The 22,210-nt window shown below is 54.0% G+C and overlaps 2 protein-coding genes, 1 long non-coding RNA gene and 1 pseudogene across 4 annotated transcripts; 3 read left to right on the plus strand and 1 right to left on the minus strand.

Moving 5' to 3' along the window:
• Positions 1-4,059: 4,059 nt before the first annotated feature.
• MRPL38 (mitochondrial ribosomal protein L38) lies at positions 4,060-8,662 on the plus strand. Its single transcript, XM_061392797.1, has 9 exons — positions 4,060-4,216; positions 4,351-4,530; positions 5,475-5,609; positions 5,689-5,897; positions 6,390-6,462; positions 6,630-6,675; positions 7,575-7,733; positions 7,979-8,115; positions 8,326-8,662. Exons 1-9 carry the CDS (start codon positions 4,150-4,152, stop codon positions 8,460-8,462), a joined length of 1,143 nt encoding a protein of 380 aa, XP_061248781.1. The 5' UTR covers positions 4,060-4,149; the 3' UTR covers positions 8,463-8,662.
• On the minus strand, positions 5,217-7,575 carry LOC133232861 (uncharacterized). Its single transcript, XR_009731494.1, has 2 exons — positions 7,443-7,575; positions 5,217-6,727 (listed from the first exon to the last, which is right to left on the minus strand). It is a non-coding gene; the product is annotated as an uncharacterized LOC133232861 (long non-coding RNA).
• Positions 8,663-8,759: 97 nt separating the features above from the next.
• On the plus strand, positions 8,760-15,032 carry TRIM65 (tripartite motif containing 65). 2 transcript variants are annotated; one of them, XM_061392795.1, is made up of 6 exons: positions 8,761-10,502; positions 11,490-11,585; positions 11,821-12,054; positions 12,140-12,314; positions 12,454-12,519; positions 13,098-15,032. In XM_061392795.1, the coding sequence occupies exons 1-6, from the start codon at positions 10,107-10,109 to the stop codon at positions 13,775-13,777; spliced, it is 1,647 nt and encodes a 548-aa protein (XP_061248779.1). In that variant the 5' UTR covers positions 8,761-10,106; the 3' UTR covers positions 13,778-15,032. The 2 variants fall into 2 exon arrangements, with proteins under 2 accessions (XP_061248780.1, XP_061248779.1); XM_061392796.1 differs by lacking the exon at positions 12,454-12,519 and having other exon boundaries at positions 8,760-10,502.
• Positions 15,033-15,106: 74 nt separating this feature from the next.
• Positions 15,107-18,155, plus strand: LOC133232860 (small ribosomal subunit protein eS27-like; annotated as a pseudogene).
• The last annotated feature ends 4,055 nt before the right edge of the window (positions 18,156-22,210 follow it).

The raw sequence follows: 22,210 nt of genomic DNA on the forward strand, positions 1-22,210 counted from the left end.
TTGCCCCATGGCATGTGGCATCCTCCCAGCTCAGAGATCGAACCCGTGTCCCCTGCACTGGCAGGTGGATTCCCAACCACTGGACCACCAGGGAAATCCAACCATATTCGCATTCATGTTTTAGAAAACCTGCTGTGGGTGGAGCCCAGACTGACTAGAGCGGGCAAGAGTGGGGACAGGAAGGCACTGCGCTGGACATGGCACGGGGACCCAGGGTCTGACATGGAGGGTCAGGAAGGAGACTATGCCAAGGAAGACCCCAGCTTCCTGGCCTGGGCAACTGGGTGCCCATGAAACAGCCACGTAGAGATGTTCCAGGGGCACTGAGTCATTCTGACTCACCCAGTGCCTGGAACTGCTCTGAATCACCGTCCCCAGCATTAAGGTGTGGCAGGTGGCTTGCTCATCCCCTTTTCATTAACGTTCTCCTAGGCCACAGGCGAGGAGAAGGCAATGGCACCTCACTCCAGCACTCTTGCCTGGAAAATCCCATGGATGGAGGAGCCTGGTGGGCTGCAGTCCATGGGGTCGCTAGGAGTCGGACACGACTGAGCGACTTCACTTTCACTTTTCACTTTCATGCATTGGAGAAGGAAATGGCAACCCACTCCAGTGTTCTTGTCTGGAGAATCCCAGGGACGGGGGAGCCTGGTGGGCTTCCATCTATGGGGTCGCACAGGGTCGGACACGACCGAAGCGACTTGGCAGCAGTAGGCCACAGGCGGGAGAAGGCTGCTCACAGGAGTGTTATGTATGTATGTATGTGCTGATCTTTCTTTTTCCCTTCATAATGATAAACAGCTCCTCAAGGTCATAACCTAGATGTTCCCTGTAGAGAGAGAAATATTGGTAGAGAGTAACAGTGATAAAAGACACCGGTGGGGCTAATACTTCCGGTTTCAAGAGTTATTCATGTTTATTATTTGTTTCAAGTTGACGCAATTGGGAATCCCTGCTTGGGCTTTTGAATTAGAACCCAGTGAACCCCCTCTTAGAAGGTTCTAGGACAGTGAGAGAACAGAATGTTTTTCAAAAGTAAGGAATAATTGGAACTACCCTGTTGGTCCAGTGGTTAAGACTCCCAGCTTCCACTGCAGGGGCATGAGTTTGATCCCTGGTCAGGGAACTAAGATCCCCCATGCTGTGAGGTGTGCCCCCCCAAAAAAAATGCAGAAATAAATCTTTTAAAAGAAAGTAAGGCATAATGGAGAAATAGGAGCTACCTGATTGACCAGCAAGCTCTGTGCCTCTGCCCCTGGAGGTCCCATGAGTCTTCGATTCTAGAGGGCGGGCTGGGGGTGGGGGTGGGGGTTAGAGGCCAGTAGAAGAGGATTCAGAGCAAAAGTAAAAGATAAAATAGCACAGGAGCCAGGTGTAAACACACAGGACACTAAGAAGGTAGGAACCCCTGTGTTCCTGGCCTGAGGCATGATTCTGCTCTGTTTACAGAACCTTTGGCTATACTGTTGATCAGCTGCTGCTGCTGCTAAGTCGCTTCAGTCGTGTCCGACTCTGGGCGACCCCGCAGACGGCAACCCACCAGGCTCCCCCATCCCTAGGATTCTCCAGGCAAGAATACTGGAGTGGGTTGCCATTTCCTCCTCCTGTTGATCAGCAGGATTTCACAAATAAGCAATGACTCCTTCAGGGCAGAACTGGGTCTTACTGGCCTTAACATACAGCAGCTGTGCACTGATGGTGAGTTCAGCTGTTCAGCTGCTGTTGATGAAAACCAAATTCAAGGTGTGGCCACTTCCTGCTGGATGAAGAGATCCCTCACACCATTTCTGTGTGAATGTGAGGGTCAAGCTTCTGCTAGTACCAGAGCAACTGAATGGGTCACCAACCCTGGTTGGGACATCAGGGAAGCCTTCCTGGAGGGACAACTTCACTGGATCTAGGAGGTAACTTAGCAACAGGGGGGAAAGGTAAGGCGGGAAAGGCAGAAGGATCAGCACATGCAAAGACCCTGTGCAGGGGAGAAAGTGCTAAGTAACTGAAAAATGTGAAACCAAGTCCCCGTAAAAACGTGTTCCCTTATAAAGTTTATAATTAATCTCTCAGTCCAAAACTTTATTCCCTTTCCTTTACCTTCTGACCTCAATCCTGTGCTAACTGGACACTAATCAGAGTCAGATGACTAAAACTGCTGCTGTTGATAACATCGTTAATATACTAAGATTGCTACTAGAGATATCACCGTTAATGTGCAAACTCTGTTTCTCCAGGACAAGATGAGGCAAAAGACCCCCTCAAGCCATGGACCACCTGGCTAGAGAGTCGTAAACCAGAAACATCCAGATACCCAAAACTTCAACTAAGAAATGTCATGGGGGGTGGGGTGGGGAAAAAGTCACAAAATGATGACCCCAGCTTCGTTCTAGCCTTAAAAAAAAAAAAAAAAAAAAAACCCTCCGAACTCAAAGACCAAGTTGGGGTAGATCTGAGGCTTGTCTCCCACTCCCCTCCTTGGTGTCTGGCAATAAGTCTTTACTTTGCCACAAACCAAACCCACTGTCAGAGTCTGGCTCTGCATCATGGGCACACGAGCCCTTTGCTGGGTTACCAAAGGGTTGGTGACATGGAAGCCTGAATTCCAGGACAGAGGAACCAGAGCAGAAGCCATTCCAGGTCACCTTGGGTATCAAGTTTTATCTTGTTAGAACCGGATCCCAAGAACAACACAACTCTGAAAAGGTTTCAGTTCAGTTGCTCAGTCATGTCTGACCCTTTACAACCCCATGGCCTGCAGCACGCCAGGCTTCCCAGTCCATCACCAACTCTCAGAGCTTGCGCAAACTCATGTCCACCAAGTCGGTGATACCATCCAACCATCTCATAGGGCAGAGGCAAAAAACTGGAGGTAATCAAAAGCTAACACATATACCACAGTTTTGGAGGAGGAAATGACAACCTATTCCATTATTCTTGCCTGGAAAATCACATGGACAGAGAAGCCTGGTGGGCTACAGTCTACCAGGTCGGAAAGAGTCGGACACGACTAAGCAGCTGAGCACACATACCACAGTTTAGTCTTCCCTGGGGACTCAGACAGTAAAGAATTCACCTGCAAGGCAGGAGACCCAGGCCCCACCCCTGGGTGGGGAAGATCACCTGAAAGAGGAAATGGGAACCCACTCCCGTATTCTTTCCTGGGAAATCCCATGAAGAGAGGACACTGGCAGGCTACAGTCGGTAGGGTCACAAAGTGTAGGGCAGGACTGAGCGACTAACACTTTCATACCACAGGAAATGCTTTATGTTAATTCATTTAATCCTTAACACCCTCTATGAGATAAGCACTACTACTACCAACTTTCTTTCCAAATGAGGAAAACTGCAAAGGCGAAGGGAAAGTCACATCCTAGAATATGAACCCAAGCAGGGGGACTCCTGAGTCCCTGCTCACAGCCCCTACTGCTGCTCGTGCTGCTACACCACTGCAGGGGCTGAGGACGCCACCTTCAGGAGTTAGATGACCCTTGAGAACAACACGTGTCCGACTTTGCGGCGCCATGGACTATCCAGTCCATGGAATTCTCCAGGCCAGAATACTGGAGTGGGTGGCCTTTCCCTTCCCCAGGGGATCTTCCCAACCCATGGATTGAACCCAGTTCTCCCACACTGCAGACGGATTGGATTCTTTACCAGCTGAGCCACCAGGGAAGCCCGAGAACAACACCCAGAGCCCTGCAACGGGCGGACCTTCTCCAGCAGAGGCGGCTACAAGCCCGCCCGACCGCCCCCAGTCTGTGTCGCCCCCTGGTGGCCGACGGCAGGCATGGGGCGGGACCGCTCGCAGGTCCGCCCTGCCTCCCACTGGGTACTTCCGAAGCCGGGGAGCCGGATACCCGCAGCCACCTCCAGCCCGGAAGAGGAGGGCTTCGGGCCCGGGACGCGGGGGGCGGGGCTCCCGGGACGCGGGGGGCGGGGCTCCCGGGACGCGGGGGGCGGGGCTCCCGGGACGCGGGGGGCGGGGCTCCCGGGACGCGGGGGGCGGGGCTCCCGGGACGCGGGGGGCGGGGCTCCCGGGACGCGGGGGGCGGGGCTCCCGGGACGCGGGGGGCGGGACCTGCGCTGTGCGCTCAGGCGCCGCTCCGGCCTCCTCTGCGGGGTCCACAGAGCGGCGGCGCGCCGGCCTGAGGGAAGATGGCGGCACCCTGGTGGCGGGTCGTGCTGAACGGGAGTCGGAATTGGCGGGGCTTCAGCACCTCAGGTGAGGGCTCTGCGGGGTGAGGGGCTCTTGGAGGTCCCCGTCCAGCCGAACCTTGAGGCTCGAGCCGGCTCCCGCTCCGGGTCTCCGCGGGAGCCGGGCCGGGGCCAGCCTGATGTCCTGCTCTCCGCCCGCAGCCGCCCTGAGCCGCCGGGCCGCTCCTCTGGGGCCGATGCCCAACGAGGACATCGACGTGAGCAACCTGGAGCGGCTGAAGAAGTACCGCAGCTTCGACCGCTACCGGCGCCGTGCGGAGCGGGAGGCACGGGACCCGCACTGGTGGCGAACGTACCGGGAGCATTTCGGAGAGGAGTCAGGTGGGGGTGTCCGGAGCTGGGCGGTGACCCCACCGCCTTGGGACTCGGAGGTTGCGGCGGGGGTGGATTCCGCCAGCTTGGATTCCCCGAGGTTGATGGAGAAGGCCAGCTCACGTTCCTGTGTGCACTGGTGGTGGCTTAGTCCCGCCAGCATTTTTCATATCTTTTGGTCCCCCTCCTTGGAAAATTCTCTTCCTTTATCATTAGATTTCCACCTTTGATGTTTCTACACCGAAAGTCTTTTCCTGACCAACTGCCCCCGTCCCAATTCTGGGTTGGAACGCCCCTCTGTGTTTCTGTAACACTGTTGATGTCGCCTTGGCCACACTGCATCCTGACGCTTCGCTGCTTCCCTCCCAGACTGTGAGCTCTCTAATAACGGGGATCCTGTCTGCCTTGACCACCACTAGATCTCTACACCTGCCACACATGACCAGTACTTTGCTGAGTTAAATTGAAAACCCTGGGGATGGTGACTCAGGGACCCTGCACGGCCAGCTGTGAACAGGCTTGAAGGTGATCCTAGCCATAATTAGGTCACCATCCGTCTGGGTTTCCCATGACCTAGACAAATAATGCTCTGGAGGAGGACATGGCAACCCACTCCAGTATTCTTGCCTGGAGAATCCCGTGAACAGAGGAGCCTGCCAGGCTACATACAGTCCATGGGGTCGCACAGATACTACTGAGGTGACCTAGCACGCATGCACGCAGACAGATGTAACCTTGGTTAGGGATTAGAAAACAGAATCTCACGTTGTATCCAGTTTACTTAGTGACTGGAACAAGTCCAGATCTGTGAAGCTGACAGCACAGTATGTTTTAGTCTTGTGAATTAAAGGCTAAGCTTTAGTAGCAGAGTTTGCCCTGTGAAAGGAAAAGTATGGACAGGGAGCTTAGCGAAGCCCTGATTCCACTTTCTCCAACACATCTTCCCTCCGCAGATCCCAAAGACACGGTTGACATTGGCTTGCCTCCACCTAAGGTCTGCCGGACCCAACAGTTGCTGGAACGGAAACGGGTCCTGCGGGAGCTGCGGACCAGTGTGGAGGAGGAGCGGGCCTCTCGCCTCCGCACAGGTAAGCCTTCCTGAGGGAGGGGGTCCTGGGTGTGTCCCTGCCCCCACTCCGCATCCCCACTGGCATCATTCCTTTCCAGCGAGCATCCCCTTGGAGGCCGTGCGAGCCGAGTGGGAGAGAACCTGTGGCCCCTACCACAAGCAGCGTCTGGCCGAATACTATGGCCTCTATCGGGACCTCTTCCATGGGGCCACCTTCGTGCCCCGAGTCCCCCTGCATGTGGCCTATGCCATAGGCGAGGACGACTTGGTACCTGTGTACTATGGCAATGAAGTCACTCCAACTGAGGTAACTGTTGGCCTGTGCCCCTCCCTGCCCTGTGTGCACAGACACATCCCACATGGGGCCAGAGACAGCTCCTTTTTGAAAGCAGTTACAGAGGCGGTTTTCACGGTGGTCAAGGTCACAAGCACATGTCTGTGTAGGCTCACCTGGGGTTTTCTTGTTCTCCGTCTCTTTTTGATTTCCCAGTAAACAACACCATGATAAAGTAATCACAAAGAAGGGAATGTAAAATAAAAAGCTCCATCAGAGTGCCCTCCCAGCCCCTAGCCATTGGCCTTCTTGGGGTTCAGATCTCTGGACAGGCAGCTCAGTAGGGCTCTTTTGATAAGTCTTTGCTCACTTGCCTCTCAAGGGGCTGTCCAGGGTACTTGGTCCAGAATGGGCTCTCCTTTCTCCGAGGCTCCCTCAGGCTCCTGCCCTCCAGAATAAAGGTCTATTTAGAACAGCTTGTCTGTCCCTGATGGGGTGACAGCGCCCTCGTTCTTTCCCCACCAGGCTGCCCAGCCCCCGGAGGTGACCTATGAGGCAGATGAGGGCTCCATGTGGACGCTGCTGCTCACCAACTTGGGTAAGGGTCTGGGGGCTCACGGGGATGTCTGCCTCCCTCATCTCCCTGGGGAAGCCCTGGGGAGCTGGGGGAAGGGCTAGGTGGAAGCTCCAGCCCCAGCTCCTTCCAGGGGAGGAGGAGGGAGGGGGCGGCAATGCCCGCAGTCAGTGGGGTGTATTTGTGTGTAGATGGACACCTGCTGGAACCGGACGCCGAGTACGTGCACTGGCTGGTGTAAGTACTTGGGATCGGGGTGTGGCTCAGCTTTGGAGGAGGTTCCGGCATCCTAGAAAGAGCTGCACTTGAACTTGAGTCTTGGCTCCACCATGGATTAACCACCACCTCCCAGCCCTAGAGGTGGTCCCTCACCTCTGCTTCCTGAGGGTGTCAGGGGCCCTGAAGGATGATCAGGGGCTGACCCAGGGTACAGAAGCAAAGCAGGCAGTGGGTTCCGGCCCCTCCGGCAGGGCCCTCTGTCTCCCTGAACTCATTTCCTCACCTGTGAGACTAGGGTCATGCCGCCACGTGCCTCAGCCACTCAGGGGCTCAGTGACAAGCAAATGGGAAAGGAGACCATGAGAGGCCTCTGGCACCCATGGGCTGCCTTTTGTTTGCTCAGCGGCCCTTGGTTCTGAGCACCAGGCCTGGAGGCAGAGGTCATGCACTTTATTCGACTGCAGTTACCACCCTGTGCAGCAGGCCCTCTGGCGAGTTGTACCTGGGGCAGGTACAGTGGCCATCCCAGTGCCAGGCTGGGCAGACACTCCCTGACAAACCCAGAGCCTTTGGGACATCAGGAGAGAAGCCGTCCCAGGTGGCGTGGCTCTCCCGCCTGAGCGGCCCTGCCGCCCCACCAGCCCCCCGGCGCCAGGAAACCAGCTGCTCGAGCTTGCTCTCATCCTGACAGTTCCTGGGGCTCTTGTTGGCCTCTGAGCCCCTACTTTCCCTGCCCCCCACACGTTTGCTCTCCATCTGAGGGTGTACAAAGCTCTTCTTCCTACCTGACTGTGTAGTGGAGATCATCTTAGGGTCCTCCTGGAGAGTTGTAGCAGTCTCTAGGGAGCATTGGGTGGGGATGTTCCTACTGCTGCCTGCGGTGAGTGGCAATTAACAGATGCTTGTTCTCCCTCCAGCACCAACATCCCGGGCAGCAGGGTGGCTGAAGGAGAGGAGACGTGTCCCTACCTGCCCCCCTTTCCTGCCCGAGGCTCCGGCTTCCACCGCTTTGCCTTCCTTCTCTTCAAGCAGGACAAGCCAGTCGACTTCTCTGGGGACACCCGGCCCTCACCCTGGTAATCTGTGCCTCCCCACCCCTGGGCTCAGGCCAGCTTCCCCCTGGGCTCAGGCCAGCTTCCCAGTAATGGGCAGTCTTCCTCAGGTCTCCTCTCTCATCACTTGGGCCTTGAGGCGAGCAGAAGGGTAGTTGTGCTGTGCTAGGCAGACTCTAAGGGGCTTCTCAGCATTGCCTGTGGGACCAGAGGTGGGGTGTGGGGCTCTGGTCCCCCCACAACTCTCAAATGCTCACCTCCTCCTACAGCTACCAGCTTGCCCAGCGGACCTTCCACACTTTTGATTTCTACAAGAAACACCAAGATGCCATGACCCCAGCTGGCCTGGCCTTCTTCCAGTGCCGCTGGGATGACTCAGTCACCCACATCTTCCACCAGCTCCTGGGTAAGGGCAGAGTGGGCAAGGGGGAGGGGGCGGCTGGTCTGAGCGCACAGACCTCCCCTGACATGCCAGGAGAAGCGCCTGCAGGAGAGGGCCAGCAGCAGGCATGCTATTCCTGGGGTGGGCTGGCTGGGCAGTCCCCTGGAGCAGACAGACGGACAGGCTCAAGCCAACAGCAGTCCACACCTGTGTCTCTCCTTCACTCTTCTGCAGACATGCGAGAGCCTGTGTTTGAGTTTGTGCGGCCGCCCCCTTATCACCCTAAGCAGAAGTGCTTCCCTCACCGGCAGCCCCTGCGCTACCTGGACCGATACAGGGACAGTCACGAACCCACCTATGGCTTCTACTGAGTGACTGGAGTGCCCCCCACCTCAAAGAGTGAACGGGGCTTCTCAGGCCACCCTGCCAGGCTCTGCAGGTGGGGGCAATAGAGGGGCCAAGCAGTGGGGTTCTCCTGCCTAAGGCTGCCCTTCTGCCACCCTCCCAGCAGGCTCAGGGCTTGGGAGGGAAGGCTTAGGGGGTGGGGTTTCCAATAAAGATTTTTGCTGTAGCTGGTCTGGGTTTGTGTTCTGGGCGCCCCCTGGTGGAAATCTGTTGCTTTATTGGCTGGCAGAGGGCTGCCTCCCACCCTGGGAGGTGCCCCTGTGGTGCAGTGGCTGAAGACAGGTACAGAAGAAACACAGGTGGTGGCCCTGGCTGCTCCCACAGGCCTCGTGAAAGAAATTTGGCAGCCCTGGGCATTGTTCCCTTGCTGGCTTTCCTCATGCTCCCAGCCTCCATGTGCTTTGAAGGTTTGTCAGGTGGGGCACAGGCAGGTCTCTGGGCACACCGCCCTGCTCAGGGCCCTGGAAGCTCCTGCATGCTTGCTGGGTGGTTAGGGTATCTCTCTTCTCTAAAGGAGAAGACTGCTTAGGAGCCAGTCAAGAGATCAGGAAGAAAAACTATACACATATTACAAAACAAGACAATACGAGGTTTGCTGCATCGAAGTGAGAGGATGTCCTGCCTCAAAATTAAACCAGCTGGGTCAGAAAGAAAGGAGAGAGTTAACCCTGCCTCTCGCACTGGCCCAGCACACTGCCCCAGGGATGGTGGGCTAGTGGTCAAGACCCCCTCTTGCTCGGCTGCAGGGGAACCAACTCTCTTAAGAAGTGGGGTTCCAGAACAGTTTGGACCTGCAAACCAGGGACTCTCACCGGCACAGTATTCTGATGCAGTTGAAGACTGCTTTGAGTTTCCATTAAAGGGGGTAGGAAGGAACCACTATTTTCTGGTCTCTGTCTCTTGGTAACCAGACATTTCCACCTCACTGTTTACTTTAAAAGAACCAAAATTAGGCATGGCCCAGAGAAGGGAGACACCCTAGTCTGGCAAGTGCTGAAACTCAGCTCAAGGAAAAAAGTGCAGCAGAGCCCCATGGTCCAGAGGGCATTTAATGAGCACCAGCTGTGTGCCCCTTGCTCCTTGCCAGACACTCCCACGTGCTGTCCTGATTCATTTAATGGCCAAACCCCCTGGGAGGTAGATAACGTGTTGTCAGTGTTACTTGTATTAGATTTTCAGATGAGGGCTTCAGAAGGGGTTCTGGTGGAGGCCCTTGGCCAGGAGGAGGCTTGGAAGCCCAACGGCTTTCCCAAGGCTCTAGTCTCCAGAACCTGGGGCCAGATCCCCTGCACGGGAGCTGTTGGACTGAGGATCTCGGGAAGCGGGATGAGGTCCCAGGGTGGGACCAGAGAGAGCTGGACCCCATCTCCCAGGCTGGGCAGTAGAAGGCAGGCAGGGGTGCCTCGGAGCCGGAGCCATCGGCGCTGGGCGGAACGGGCTTGCTGCAGCGGGCAGGCGCTGGGAGTGGCGGCTGGTCTGGTCGGTGGGGAAGAAAGGTTGTCATCCCAGCGGGTCCTCGCTCCGCCCGCTCCACCCACACCCCGGCGCCCGCGGTCCCTTTAAGAGGCCCCGGCCTTCCTTCCGCGCGCCCGGGGCCGCCCGCGGCAGCCATGGCCGCGCAGCAGCTGGAGGACAAGCTGACCTGCTCCATCTGCCTGGAGCTCTACAAGGAGCCGGTGACGCTGCTCTGCGGCCACAACTTCTGTGGGGCCTGCATCCGGGACTGGTGGGGCCTCTGCGAGAAGGTGTGCCCCGAGTGCCGGGAGCCCTTCCCGGACGGAGCCGAGCTGCGCCGCAACGTAGCTCTGAGTGGCGTGGTGGAGGAGCTGCGCGCCACGCCCGGCCCCGGCCCCGATCCCAGCCACGGCGCGCGCTGCCCCCGGCACGGCCAGCCGCTCGAGCTCTTCTGCCGCACCGAGGGCCTCTGCGTGTGCTGCGTGTGTACCGTGCGCGAGTGTCGCCTCCACGAGCGGGTGCTGCTGGACGCCGAGCGCCGGGCGCGCGAGGTGACTCGCCGGGGACCCGCACAGCTCTCTGCGCCCGGGCGGGGGCGGGCGGCTTCAGCCGCGGGCTTGGCCCTGTTTTGATTCCGGGTTGAGAGGAGGTGGCAGTCAGGACAGCTTGGAATAGAGATGGCAGGGCCGGTGCCAGGTCTAGGGTGAGGATACTGGAGTGAGTAGCCGGGATGGAGTGAGGAGGTCAAGGAGCCCAGAGCCGAGTGCTGGAGCACAGACAATCCCCGCAGCTGCTGAGGACGCAGTCAGGACAAGAGGTTACTGCCTTGGGGGCTGAATACAGTGCAGGGGGTGTGGAAGTTTGCCGGGAGGACTAGGTGGTGCAGCCGGACGGCAGAAGCACTGAAGGAGCTAGAACTTGGCTAGCGAGAGGGGCAGTGATGCTGGAGTGTGAGGGTAGGACTGTGCGCCCTTGGGGGAGAGTCAGGGTGAACCAGGAAACTCTGCCCTGCCCCTTCCTACCTCCAGCACGTTGTACTGTGCTGGAGGCTCTGGCTCGGACCGAGACGCAAGCATTGCACTTGGGAAAATCCAGTGACCTGGCCAAGTTATGAACTTCCCTGACCTGCTTCCTCTTCTGTGAAGTGGGGATAACATGGGTCCCTCACTTCAGGGTGTCGCCGGGAGGAGCAGAAGCAAGACAGGCTCTTGACCGGGTGCAGGGCCCCAAGTCCTAGTGGGGGTGCCGTCCTGCAGTCCTGAGGGTATAGCAGCCGTCTTGCTCGTGTTCAGCCCGAGGTTTCTGTACCACCTGGGCACCACTCTGCTCCCCGCAGGGCAGGGGCTTTGTCCAGGCCTCCCTGGGACCCTGACCCAGTTCCCCCAGGGCTCAGAACCAAGACTGGTGCCCTGTGTGCGGGCCTCACTCAGGTGGCACAGGGGAGGCTGAGCATCTGCAGGTGCTTGCTGACTGGCTGAGGGGGGCTTCACAGCCAGTCCTGGCTCCCTCTTGTCACTCGTCCCCCGATGGGCCCACAGGCCCAGCTGAGAGCCACGCTGGAGGTCACCCAGCAGCAGGCCGCCCAGGCCCAGAGGCAGCTACAGGAGCTGCAGCAGCGAAGCAGCCAGATCCAGGTACCAGGCCTGTCCCCCCGCCACCCCCAACGTGTTCTTGTGCTGTGTCCTTCAGGCGGCCACCGGCGGCCCCTGGGACACTGGGCAGTAGATGTGAGCTACCTTGAAAATGCCTCCCGGCATCAGGAAATGAAGGGCCGGGGGCGGGGGGCAGAGAGACCTTGGCTCCCCACCCCTCAGCCCAGTGGGCAGCCCAGGGCCCTAGCTGTCCTCAGCTCCTCCTGTGCCCACCCAGAACTCAGCCTGCACCCTGACCTCCGGGATCTCTGGCAAGTTCAGCCGCTTGCTGCAGGCCCTGGAGATGCAGCGGGTCAGGGCTCTGAGGGACATCAATGTGGCCAAGACCCAGGCCCTGGAGCAGGCCCAGCAGGAGAAAGAGCGCCTGCAGGGCCACCTGGAGGCCGTGTCCTTCTGTGATCGCAGGATTCGCCACCTCCTGGAGCATCTGGATGACTGGACCTTCCTCCAGGTACCAGACCTCAGGGAGGCGGGCCGGGGGGCCAGTGCGCCTGCCCTTTGTGCCCAGGCTTACTGCAGCTGTCCCCTGCACTCAGGAATCACAGCAACTGGTGCCCCCAGGCCCTCTCGGGCCACTGACTCTCCCACAGTGGGATGAAGATCAGCAGCTGGGCCGCCTGAAGGAGTCACTGAGCCAGCTGTGTGCCCTCCTCCTGGAAGAGGGGGCTCACTCCGGAGTACCAGCCGAAGCTGCTGACTTGGGCTCTGTGGGTAAGGCTGATCCCAGACCTCTGCCTGCTCCTCTGGGCCCAGCTGTCCCTCCCACTGGGAGTGGGAAAGGAGTCAGTGGCCTGGCCCCCCATAAGCGCTCCTCCTGATGACTCCCCTAAAACCCTGCTTTGCTCCGTAGAGTCCCCAGGTCCCCTGGCACCAGTCCTGAGCCCAGTGTGTCCACTGAGGAGGAGACTCTGGCAGAGTAAGAAGGCCTAGAGCACACGTGTGTCTGCACCTGTGTGAGCATATGTGTGTGAGTGCATTGTATGCACACGTGGGTATGTGTGTGTCCATGTGTGCACTGTGAGCACATGTGTGTGTCCCTCTGTATGTGTCGGGGGGCACCTACTCTTTCCTGACTATTCTGTCCAGGAAACCTGTTTCACGCCCCTCCCTGGGGCCGGCCTGGCCCCGCCCCGCCATGTACCTGTTGCAGGGTGCACACCTCTTACACATGCTGCGAGTGTAGTGTTTAAGGAGATTCTGGGTGCACGAACCTGGGATCGACCACGATTCTTCCACTCACTATGAAGTTAGCTTTCTGAACCTCAGTTTTCTCATCTGTGAAATGAGGCCGATGGAAGGCTCCACCTCAGGGGTCGCGTGGAGGATCAGATGCTGAGAGGATGTCCGCGTTTGCTCAGCTTCCAGTGACCCCCGCAGATAATCTGGGGGTCCGTCGATGGAAGTTCAGTTGCTGTCTGTCCCCTCTGACAACAGAGTGATGGCTAGACGCAGGCACCCTTGCTCAATCACCTTCCGTCTGCCTCTGCCCAACAGATTATCGCAACCTGACCTTCGACCCTGTCAGCGCCAACCGCCACCTCTACCTGTCCCAGCAGGACCAGCGGGTTAAGCACCTTCTAAAGCCCCGGGGCCCAGACGGGCCCGGCAGCTTCGAGCTCTGGCAGGTGCAGTGTGCCCAGAGCTTCCAGGCCGGGCAGCACTACTGGGAGGTGCGTGCGTCCAGCCACTCGGTGACGCTGGGCGTCGCCTACTCGGAACTGACGAGGCGCAGGCAGGGGCCCCACACGGACAACATCGGCCGCGGGCCCAGCTCCTGGGGGCTCTGCATTCAGGAGGACTGCACCCAGGCCTGGCACGACGGGAAGGCCCAGCGCCTCCCAGTCGTGTCGGGGCGGCTCCTGGGCGTGGATTTGAACCTGGCCTCTGGCTGCCTCACCTTCTACAGCCTGGAACCCAAGACCCAACCCCTGCACACCTTCCATGCCATCTTCACCCGGCCCCTCTACCCCATTTTCTGGCTCCTCGAGGGTCGGACCCTGACCTTGTGCCATCAGCCCGAGGCCACCCTTCCTCCAGGGCTCCAGGAAGAGGCCTCGGGGCTCAGCGGAGGAAGGCAGGGGACAAGTGCCACCCCGGTGGCCAGGTGCCACCATTCCCATGGGCCCCAGAACCGCCCCAGCTGCTCCCCTGGGGACCTGAGGCCACAGCTCTAGTGGGACCAGTTGTTGGCTGGAAGACCAGCTCAGGAGCTGGCTGGGCCACTTGGAGAGAGGTGGGAGGAAGCCTCCAAACTGGAGTTCACCTTCCCCTCCTCTCTGAAGGGGGCGAGCCTCAAGGGAGGAAGATGGGAGCCCAGTTCTAGGGCTGCCTGGACCTCAGAGACCAGCGCAGTGCCCAGGTCTTGCAGGAGCGCACGTGCAGGGCAGGACACACCATAGCGGGACAGAGTCACTTACAGGGCAACACCAGTTTACCTCCTACCAAGACAGTGTAGACCTCGGAACAGAGGATTCCTAGAGGCAGTCTTGAGAAGGTTGATTTTTACCTTCTCCCTCCTCATCTCTTCTATTTTCCTTCACATTTTGGTATATTTTCATCTTCTCTTTTACTTTGTACATCCTGTGCTCATATTCTATAAACAATTGTGTTTTTCTGCATCTTTTATTTAACATAAGCATTTTCCACATTGTTCAAATTTTCTCCCTGAATGACGCAACATAAATGGTCATCCTAATGACAAAGCCAAATTCTAATCAGAATTTGTTTACCCATTATTGGACTTCAAAATGTTTTATTTGGGGGCTATAAAAATATGGCTGTGATGACTTTTTGGGAGGAGGCCACACCCTGCAGCATGTGGGATCTTAGTTTCCCCAACCAGGGATCAAACCCTTGCCCCCTACAGTGGAGAGTCGGAGTCTTAACCACTGGGCCAGGGAAGTCTTGAGATGACGATTTTTGAGCCGGAAGTTTTGGCCATATTTATTACCCTGTACGTGGGCTGCATTCCCTACAGAGGAATCACTCAACAGAGACACAATGGAGACTTGAAGATTTTATTCTTATACAAGGGACCGAAATGAAGAAACCTTGCATCAGGCCAACTGACTCCTGCCCCCCAGGCCGCCAGCCAGTCGTCACGGCAGAGCCTCAGCTGCCATCATTCTCCCCTCATCCCTACCCGGGTTGTGGGCATCAAGTGTAGGTGCCAGCACAGCTCCCGCTCCTTTGATTTTGGATTTTGCCATTCAGAACATGTTTCCCTGCAGGTCCTTGTACATGTTTTATCTTGTGTTTCTGGAGATGAGGGTGCTGGGTCATTGGGGAGCAGTAATTTTGTACAAGAAAGTGCTTCTTGATCAGGGTAGTGGTCCCAAGGGTGTCTGCTTTCTAATTTTTTACACTGTACATGCATGTTTTATAGACTCGTGTGTGTTTGACAATAAAAACTTTTTTAGAAAAGGATAACATGCAAAAACACTCCAAAAATTAGAAAATATTTTTGTATTTCTATAAGACAGATTTCCCTCCCCACATTGTCACTGGTCCCTGCTGGTGCCGCGGCTGCAGACTCCGCCTTGTGGCCTCACTCGTCAGGTCTCGGTTTAAGGGCAGGGCCAGGCCTCTCATCTGTGCAACCTGGGCAAGGAGCTTCCAGAAAGATTCCTAAGGTGGGGAGATCCCCAAACAGGGTAAGATGGTTCTGAGCCTGGACAGTCAGTGTGACAGTCTGACTGTGTGACAGTCTGACAGCTGGGTTAACAGCAGGAGTTGAAAGCCCCAGGAGGGTAGATACAGGATTGGGCTGGCCAGGTAGCCATTATCACTGGCTACCCCAAGCGGACAGATTCTAACCATCCCTCCTGATCCCAGAGCCCCTACACAAATGTCCAGCTAGCCAAGCCCACAGAAAAAGGGACAGAGACAGGAAGAACAGCCCCTTCTCTGCTTCCATAGTGCAGAGTGTCTTGGGTCATTTAATCTATGGATGTACTTTTTTATTGGGTTGTTGATCCTTTCCACATTGTCCTGTGGGAATGTTCTATACTGTGACCACTAACTTTTGTTTACATGACACTACTGCCTTTTTGGGGCGGAGGGCGAGTGCCATGCCATGTGGCAGGAGGGACCCTAGTTCCCTGACCAGGGGTTGAACCCACTACCTGTACTGTGAGCTCAGAGTCTAAACCACTGGACCACCAGGGAAGCTCATATTTATATGAACTCCATAGAGTGCTGTGGGGCAGTGCTTCCCAGGCCAGTGTGAGGGCGAGAATCAACTCTCCTGGACAGTTCCTTCAGATTAAATTCTCTCAGCCCTGCTGATTCTAACAACTCTCCACCTCCTCACCAGGAAAAATGCCTTGGTGCAGAGGGAGAAAGAAACATGGACTCTGGGGCATAACATTTGTAAAGGGGACTCATCTGATGAGCCTGGGAGTGTTTCCAGCATCTCTGCTCCAGTCCTCACAGTTTCTGGGCATCTCTGAGGCCGAAGCAGGAGGGTGGGTGCCGGGGTCCAGCCCCGGTGGATCCAGGGAATTTGAAGCGGGGACAGCGTCGGCGATCAGGAAACAATAGCTTATTTAAATGTTAATTAAAGATACAAAGAGCGGTTAAATAGGGATAGCTCAGTGAAGAAATTCAGTGGAGAAAAGAGGCTGAATAACTTGGTTTACGTGGAAAACCAATAAAATTCCAAGACAAGGAATTTGCGCCACCTACGTAGGCTGCAGGCGTCCTCCCGTTCTCCTGAAGGAGAGGAGACACTAAGGCCTCCCCGGTCAGATCTTAGAAGCCCAGGCAAAATTAGTAGGCTTGATGAGCCTCCACGCTCCAGATGGGAATTCAGCCAGAAGGTGAGAGAAAGAACGACATGGGGAGACCAAGTTTCAGTGAGCAAGGCCCGTAGCTTTATTTTCAACAGGGGCTTTTATACCCTAAGTTGCACATAGAGGATAATAGGGGGTGTGAAATCATGCAAAGTCAGCAGTCTTTGATCCTTATCGAAACCAGGGTTTCTCTTCTGCAAACTTATCATATACAAATGGTTTAGGTGATTTACATCATCTTCTGGCCAGAAGGCCTGTTAACATTTTATGACTCTGATAAAGGTTTGTCAACCATAAGACTTACTTTCTCTAAGACTAATCATTTTAAAGTTTGGCGCCATCCTCCGAAGGTGTTAGATAAAGCTGCATTCCTATAGGGCAGAGGTGCAGTGGGTTTACAACAAAGGAAAGAATTTATTACCTTAAGGATCTAAAGTTGTTAACACCAAGGCCACTACTTATTTTTTCTACATACCAACTATATTAATTAATACACTTCCAAGGATACAATACAGGAGATGTGGAAACTTGGCAGCAAGCATTGGCTCAACAATGAAATCTTCTACTAGTTCTATTCTGACAATTTCTAACTCTCCGAGAGGCTCCATACTATTTGAATATCTTACGCTTCCCGTGCCTCTCACGGTTGGGAGACTGTAAACAATCGTATGCATAGCTGTAGGAGCCCGGGTAAGCCTGTCAGGCAAGTTAGAGAGCCATCTGAGGGGTTTGGATTGAAACACTCCTATTATGCCCAGGAGGCTAATTAGCTAGAGCTCTAAGTTGATTTCCTTCAGAGAAAAGGTGGTCGGGGATAGCCCCCCCCGACCCGCCCCGTGACTGTCAGAGGAGTTGGTGAAAGTCATGAAGCAGTAAAACAGACAGACTCTGGTTTTGGGGTAGACGCTCAGGCAGACCCAGAGGGGCACCCCTCGAGTTCTGGCTCGCCTTGCCCACCAGAACTCTCCCACATAACCTTGTTATGGGTGGGGACTCCCGTGCTGGCTCCCGGCAGGTGTGCATAGGAACAGAACAAGAGAAGGGAAGGGCGGGAGAGATTTTTAAAGACAGGGACCTCTGGGGCTGGTGGATTGGAGGCCAGAGAGGGGAGGGGTAAAGAGACTCAGAGGCTATCCTGCCTGTGGAGGGAGGAATGGAAAGGAGCAGCGTGGTGACTAGGAAATGTGTCTTGAAGTAACGCAGGGCTGGAAACTAGAAGACAATGGAGCCAGGTCTTTGGGACTCTGAGGGAGGAAAGGATTTCTATTCAGAATTCCATACCCAGCCAAACTGTCAATCATGGGGAAGCCTGAACAAAGACATTTGCAGACACTTCAGCATCCATTACCAGGAAACTCCCAGAGGATGTAGTTTTCAAAAATAAAGAAATAAATCAATGAAGGGAAGGGAAGCTCTGGGATCCAAGCAATGGGGAATTTAACATAAAGGAGAAATGATAAGGAATCAAGATCTTGCTTCCTGACAGTAACGACCTTGCCATGAGAACATGCCTCTTGCAAAGGATCTCCTTTGTCCCTCTCAAGAAGAGGAGAGGAAACCCCAGCAGAAGCACCTTGTGCAGAGCCCCAATTCCTATTTCATGGATGTGAGATGCCCAGGATGCTATAAAATCACCAACAGCTTTAGCCACGCACAAACAGTAGTTTTGTGTGCTGGTTGCGCCACTGTTCTCTGACCGCCTACAGGATGAAAAGCAAGGCTTCCAGGAGGATGCTCCTTCAGATAGAAGCAACACTGAAAGTACCCTGTATCAGAACGCATGGGAAAGCATCCCAATAAACACATTTTGGATATCAAAAAAAAAATCTGGATATCAAAATCTCCAGAAATACAAGCACAAACATCCAGATGTTCAAGCTCACACCCGTGTGCTTTAGGCATATGGAGGTAAGTGCTAGAAGAGACAGAAGGGTTGAACCTAGTTGTCCATGGAACCCAGAATCTGAAAAAGGTGGGATACAGGACTGCAGCTTTTATTATACACCTCACTAAATTGTTTATTTTTCAGATACTCTAGATATATTATTTTGAAATAAATGCATATGTTTTAAAGTACATCAAAAAAAAGAAAAACAAAAATAACAAAAAAAAAATAAAGTACATCAGTAGCATAAAGAAGAAGTGCTGTTGTGGGATATGGCTTGGTTCCCATTTCCTTTTTCCAGAGAGTCAAGCAAAGCTAAGCTTGGCTTGCTGAGTACTATTGTTTGTTCCACTGCCTTTGCAGTTTGTTTTTGTTTCTGCTTGACTTTTTTTTTTAAGCAATACTGCAGCCAGACACAGAGAAGGCAATGGCAACCCCACTCCAGTACTCTTGCCTGGAAAATCCCATGGATGGAGGAGCCTGGTAGGCTGTAGGCCATGGGGTCACTAAGAGTCGGACACGACTAAGCAACTTCCCTTTCACTTTTCACTTTCATGCACTGGGGAAGGAAATGGCAACCCACTCCAGTGCTCTTGCCTGGAGAATCCCAGGGACAGGGGAGCCTGGTGGGCTTCCGTCTATGGGGTCGCACAGAGTTGGACACGACTGAAGCGATTTAGCAGCAGCAGCAGCAGCAGCCAGACAGGGTCATTTATGAGGTTTAGGATTATTTTCAGGGTGCACGTTCTGGGTTTAAGTTCTGCCTTCTCTGCAAGACTAGGTGTGTGGCCTCTGGCAAGATACGTAACCTGTTGGAATTCCATTACCCCTCCTTCATGAGAGTCCTGGAGAGGACAGAGTGAGATGCAGCCGTGAGCAGAGTGTCAGTTACTTAAGAGCCAATTCATTTCACGAATAATGAATATAGGGCTTCCTTGGTGGCTCAGTGGTAAAGAATCCAGCTGCCAATGCAGAAGACACGAGTTTGATCCCTGATCCGGGAAGATCCCACATACCGCAGGGCAATTAAGCCCGAGTGCCGCAACTACTGAAGCCCAGGAACTCTAGAGCCCATGCTCCACAGCAAGAGAGTAGCCCCCGCTTGTGCAACTAGAGAAAAGCCTGCACAGCAACCAGCACAGCCACAAAAAGAATAATTAATATATTGGGCAACTTTAAAAGCTTCCATAATGGAGATGAGATATCAAAATGCCACCACCCTGACAAATCACATCTCCAGGCATTCCTGGAGGAGTACACCTTCCTGAACAGGCTGTGAGGTGGGGAGCGGAGGGCGGAACTTGTCCCCTGTATGTACCCCCAAACCCGAGTGGCACCTCCTCTCCCTTCCAAAGCCAAGCGGGTCTGTGGTCTCAGCAAGCCCAGGCAGCCTGACTGCCCAGCCTCTGATGTCTGAGCCTCTGAACCATCTCTCATCTTGGCAAACAAGAGACAATCAAGATCAAGTGCTCTTGTGGAACTCATTAGACGCCTCTCTGCCAAACCAGGCACGCCCAGGCTGGTCCACCCACTGCTCTGCCCAGAAGGTCTTTTACCACCCTAGTTTCTGCACGCCTCCGAGCCCTAGCAGACTGTGAAAGCACAACTCAAATGACACTTCCTCCATGAAGGCCTCCATGACTTCACCCCCACCCACGTCCCACAAATTCCTCAGGAGTGGATCCCACCCCTCTTTTAATATTTAATAGATCTTAGTTTTCTTCTCTCCTTCCAGGAGGCTCTGCACAGCATGTTTTTACATCAGATTTTATATTTTTATTGGAGTGTAGCTGTTTTCCAACGTGTTAAGTTTCTGCTGTGTGGCAAAATGCATCAGTTATATGTACACGCATATCCCCTCTCTTTTGGATTTCCTTCCCATTTACTGAGTAGAGTTCCCTGTGCCGTATAGTAGGTTCTCATTTTATGCATAGCAGTGTATACCCTTTACATTGTACACGGTGAATCCCAATCTCCCAATTTGTCCCACCTCCTTCCCCCCAGTAAGTTTGTTCTCTATATCTGTGACTCTTTTCCTGCTCTAGATTTTTTGTTTTTTGACTGAGCCTCATGGCTTGCAGGATCTTAGTTTGCCAATCAGGGATTGAACCGGAGCTACAGCAGTGACAGCACCAAGTCGTAACCCCTGGACCACCAGGGAATTCCCCCTGAATTAGACATGTTTAACCCAGGGTTTTGAGGAGGTGGGAATTTTCTTTGTTTTCAATGTCCTCTAATGGTAATCTAGTGTTTCTTTCTATTACAAATGGAGAAAACACACCACAGTGATATTAGCCATAGCTGTGACTTGTCACCAATAAAAATGACAGATTTTTCATAACGTATTACAGAAATGACAGAGAACTTGAAATATGTTTACATTCATCGCTGTCTCAAAAACGCAGGAATTCTTAGGCCTCCATCAGATCTTGTTACTTGTTCTTGTGTTAAAGAAACACAGATATAACTTTATCACAAATTTGTTTTCTTTATATTTTGCACCTGTATTTCAATGTAATTGATTGCCATGGAACCCTGCGCATTTTATTTTGTGCATTTAAAAGCATTACTCTGGGGATTTCCCTAGTAGTCCAGTGGTTAAGACTCCACACTTTCCCTGCAGGGGACATGGGTTCGATCCCTGGTCAAGAACTACAATCCCACAGGCAGCACAGTGCGGCCAACACACAGAAAAATAAATATATAAAAATAAAAACATTACTCTGGAAAGACGTCTGAGACTACACTAGCCTTTGAGAAGGGCCCTAGAGGAATAAGAAAGGCTAATCCCCACCTCTATGTGGATCAACCCTCTCCATCTCTGTATTCCTCCCACTTTGGCCTCTCATTAGCAGGAAGTCTGCAGGCCTGGGTGTAGGAAGCATCGCCTCGGCTACTTTATTTTTTTTAATGAATTAAAATAATTTTATTTATGTATTTTTGGCTGTGCTGAGTCTTCACTGCTGCTCGGGCTTCTCTCTAGTTGCAGTGAGCAGGGGCTCCTCTCTAGTTGGGGTGCACAGGCGTCTCTCGTTGCAGAGCACAGGCTCTAGGGGGCTCAGGCTTCAGGAGTTGTGGCATGTGGGCTCAGACATCGCAGCTCCTGAGCTCTGGAGCACAGGCTCAATAGTTGTGGCGCAAGAGCTTAGTTGCTCCGTGGTATGTGGGATCTTCCTGGATCAGGGATCAAACCTGTGTCTCCTATACTGGCAGCAGATTCTTTACCACTGAGCCACAAGGGGAACCTGTTTTATGAACTTTTAAAATAGTCACACGTTTACAGAAAAGTTGCAAAGATCACTCAGAATTCCCCTACACCTCCCTCCCAATTTGTCCTTTTGCTCATATCATGACTATGGTATATTTGTCACAATGAAAGAGCCAATATCAATACATTCTTATGAACTATATTCCATAACTTATTTGAATTTCCTGTTTCCCCCTAACATCCTTTTTCTCTCTCAGGAACATGTCCAGAATACACAGGACATTTATTTATCACGTCTCCATGGACTTCTCTTGGCTGTGACGATTTTTCAGACTTTCCCTGCTTCTGTTTCAGAGAAGGCAATGGCACCCCACTCTAGTACTCTTGCCTGGAAAATCCCATGGATGGAAGAGCCTGGAAGGCTGCAGTTCTTGGGGTCGGGAAGAATAGCACACGACTGAGCGACTTCACTTTCACTTTTCACTTTCATGCATTGGAGAAAGAAATGGCAATCCACTCCAGTGTTCTTGCCTGGAGAATCCCAGGGACGGGGAAGCCTGGTGGGCTGCCATCTATGGGGTCGTACAGAGTCGGACATGACTGAAGTGACTTAGCAGCTGCTTCTGTTTGACGACTTTGAGAGTTTCAAGGGGTTCTGATCAGGTGCTGTGTAGACTGTGTCTCCATTGGGATCTGTCTAAAGTTTTAATAATAATTAGAG

Source organism: Bos javanicus, chromosome 19 (assembly GCF_032452875.1).
Source record: "Bos javanicus breed banteng chromosome 19, ARS-OSU_banteng_1.0, whole genome shotgun sequence".
In the NCBI taxonomy this organism is placed as follows: domain Eukaryota; kingdom Metazoa; phylum Chordata; class Mammalia; order Artiodactyla; family Bovidae; genus Bos; species Bos javanicus.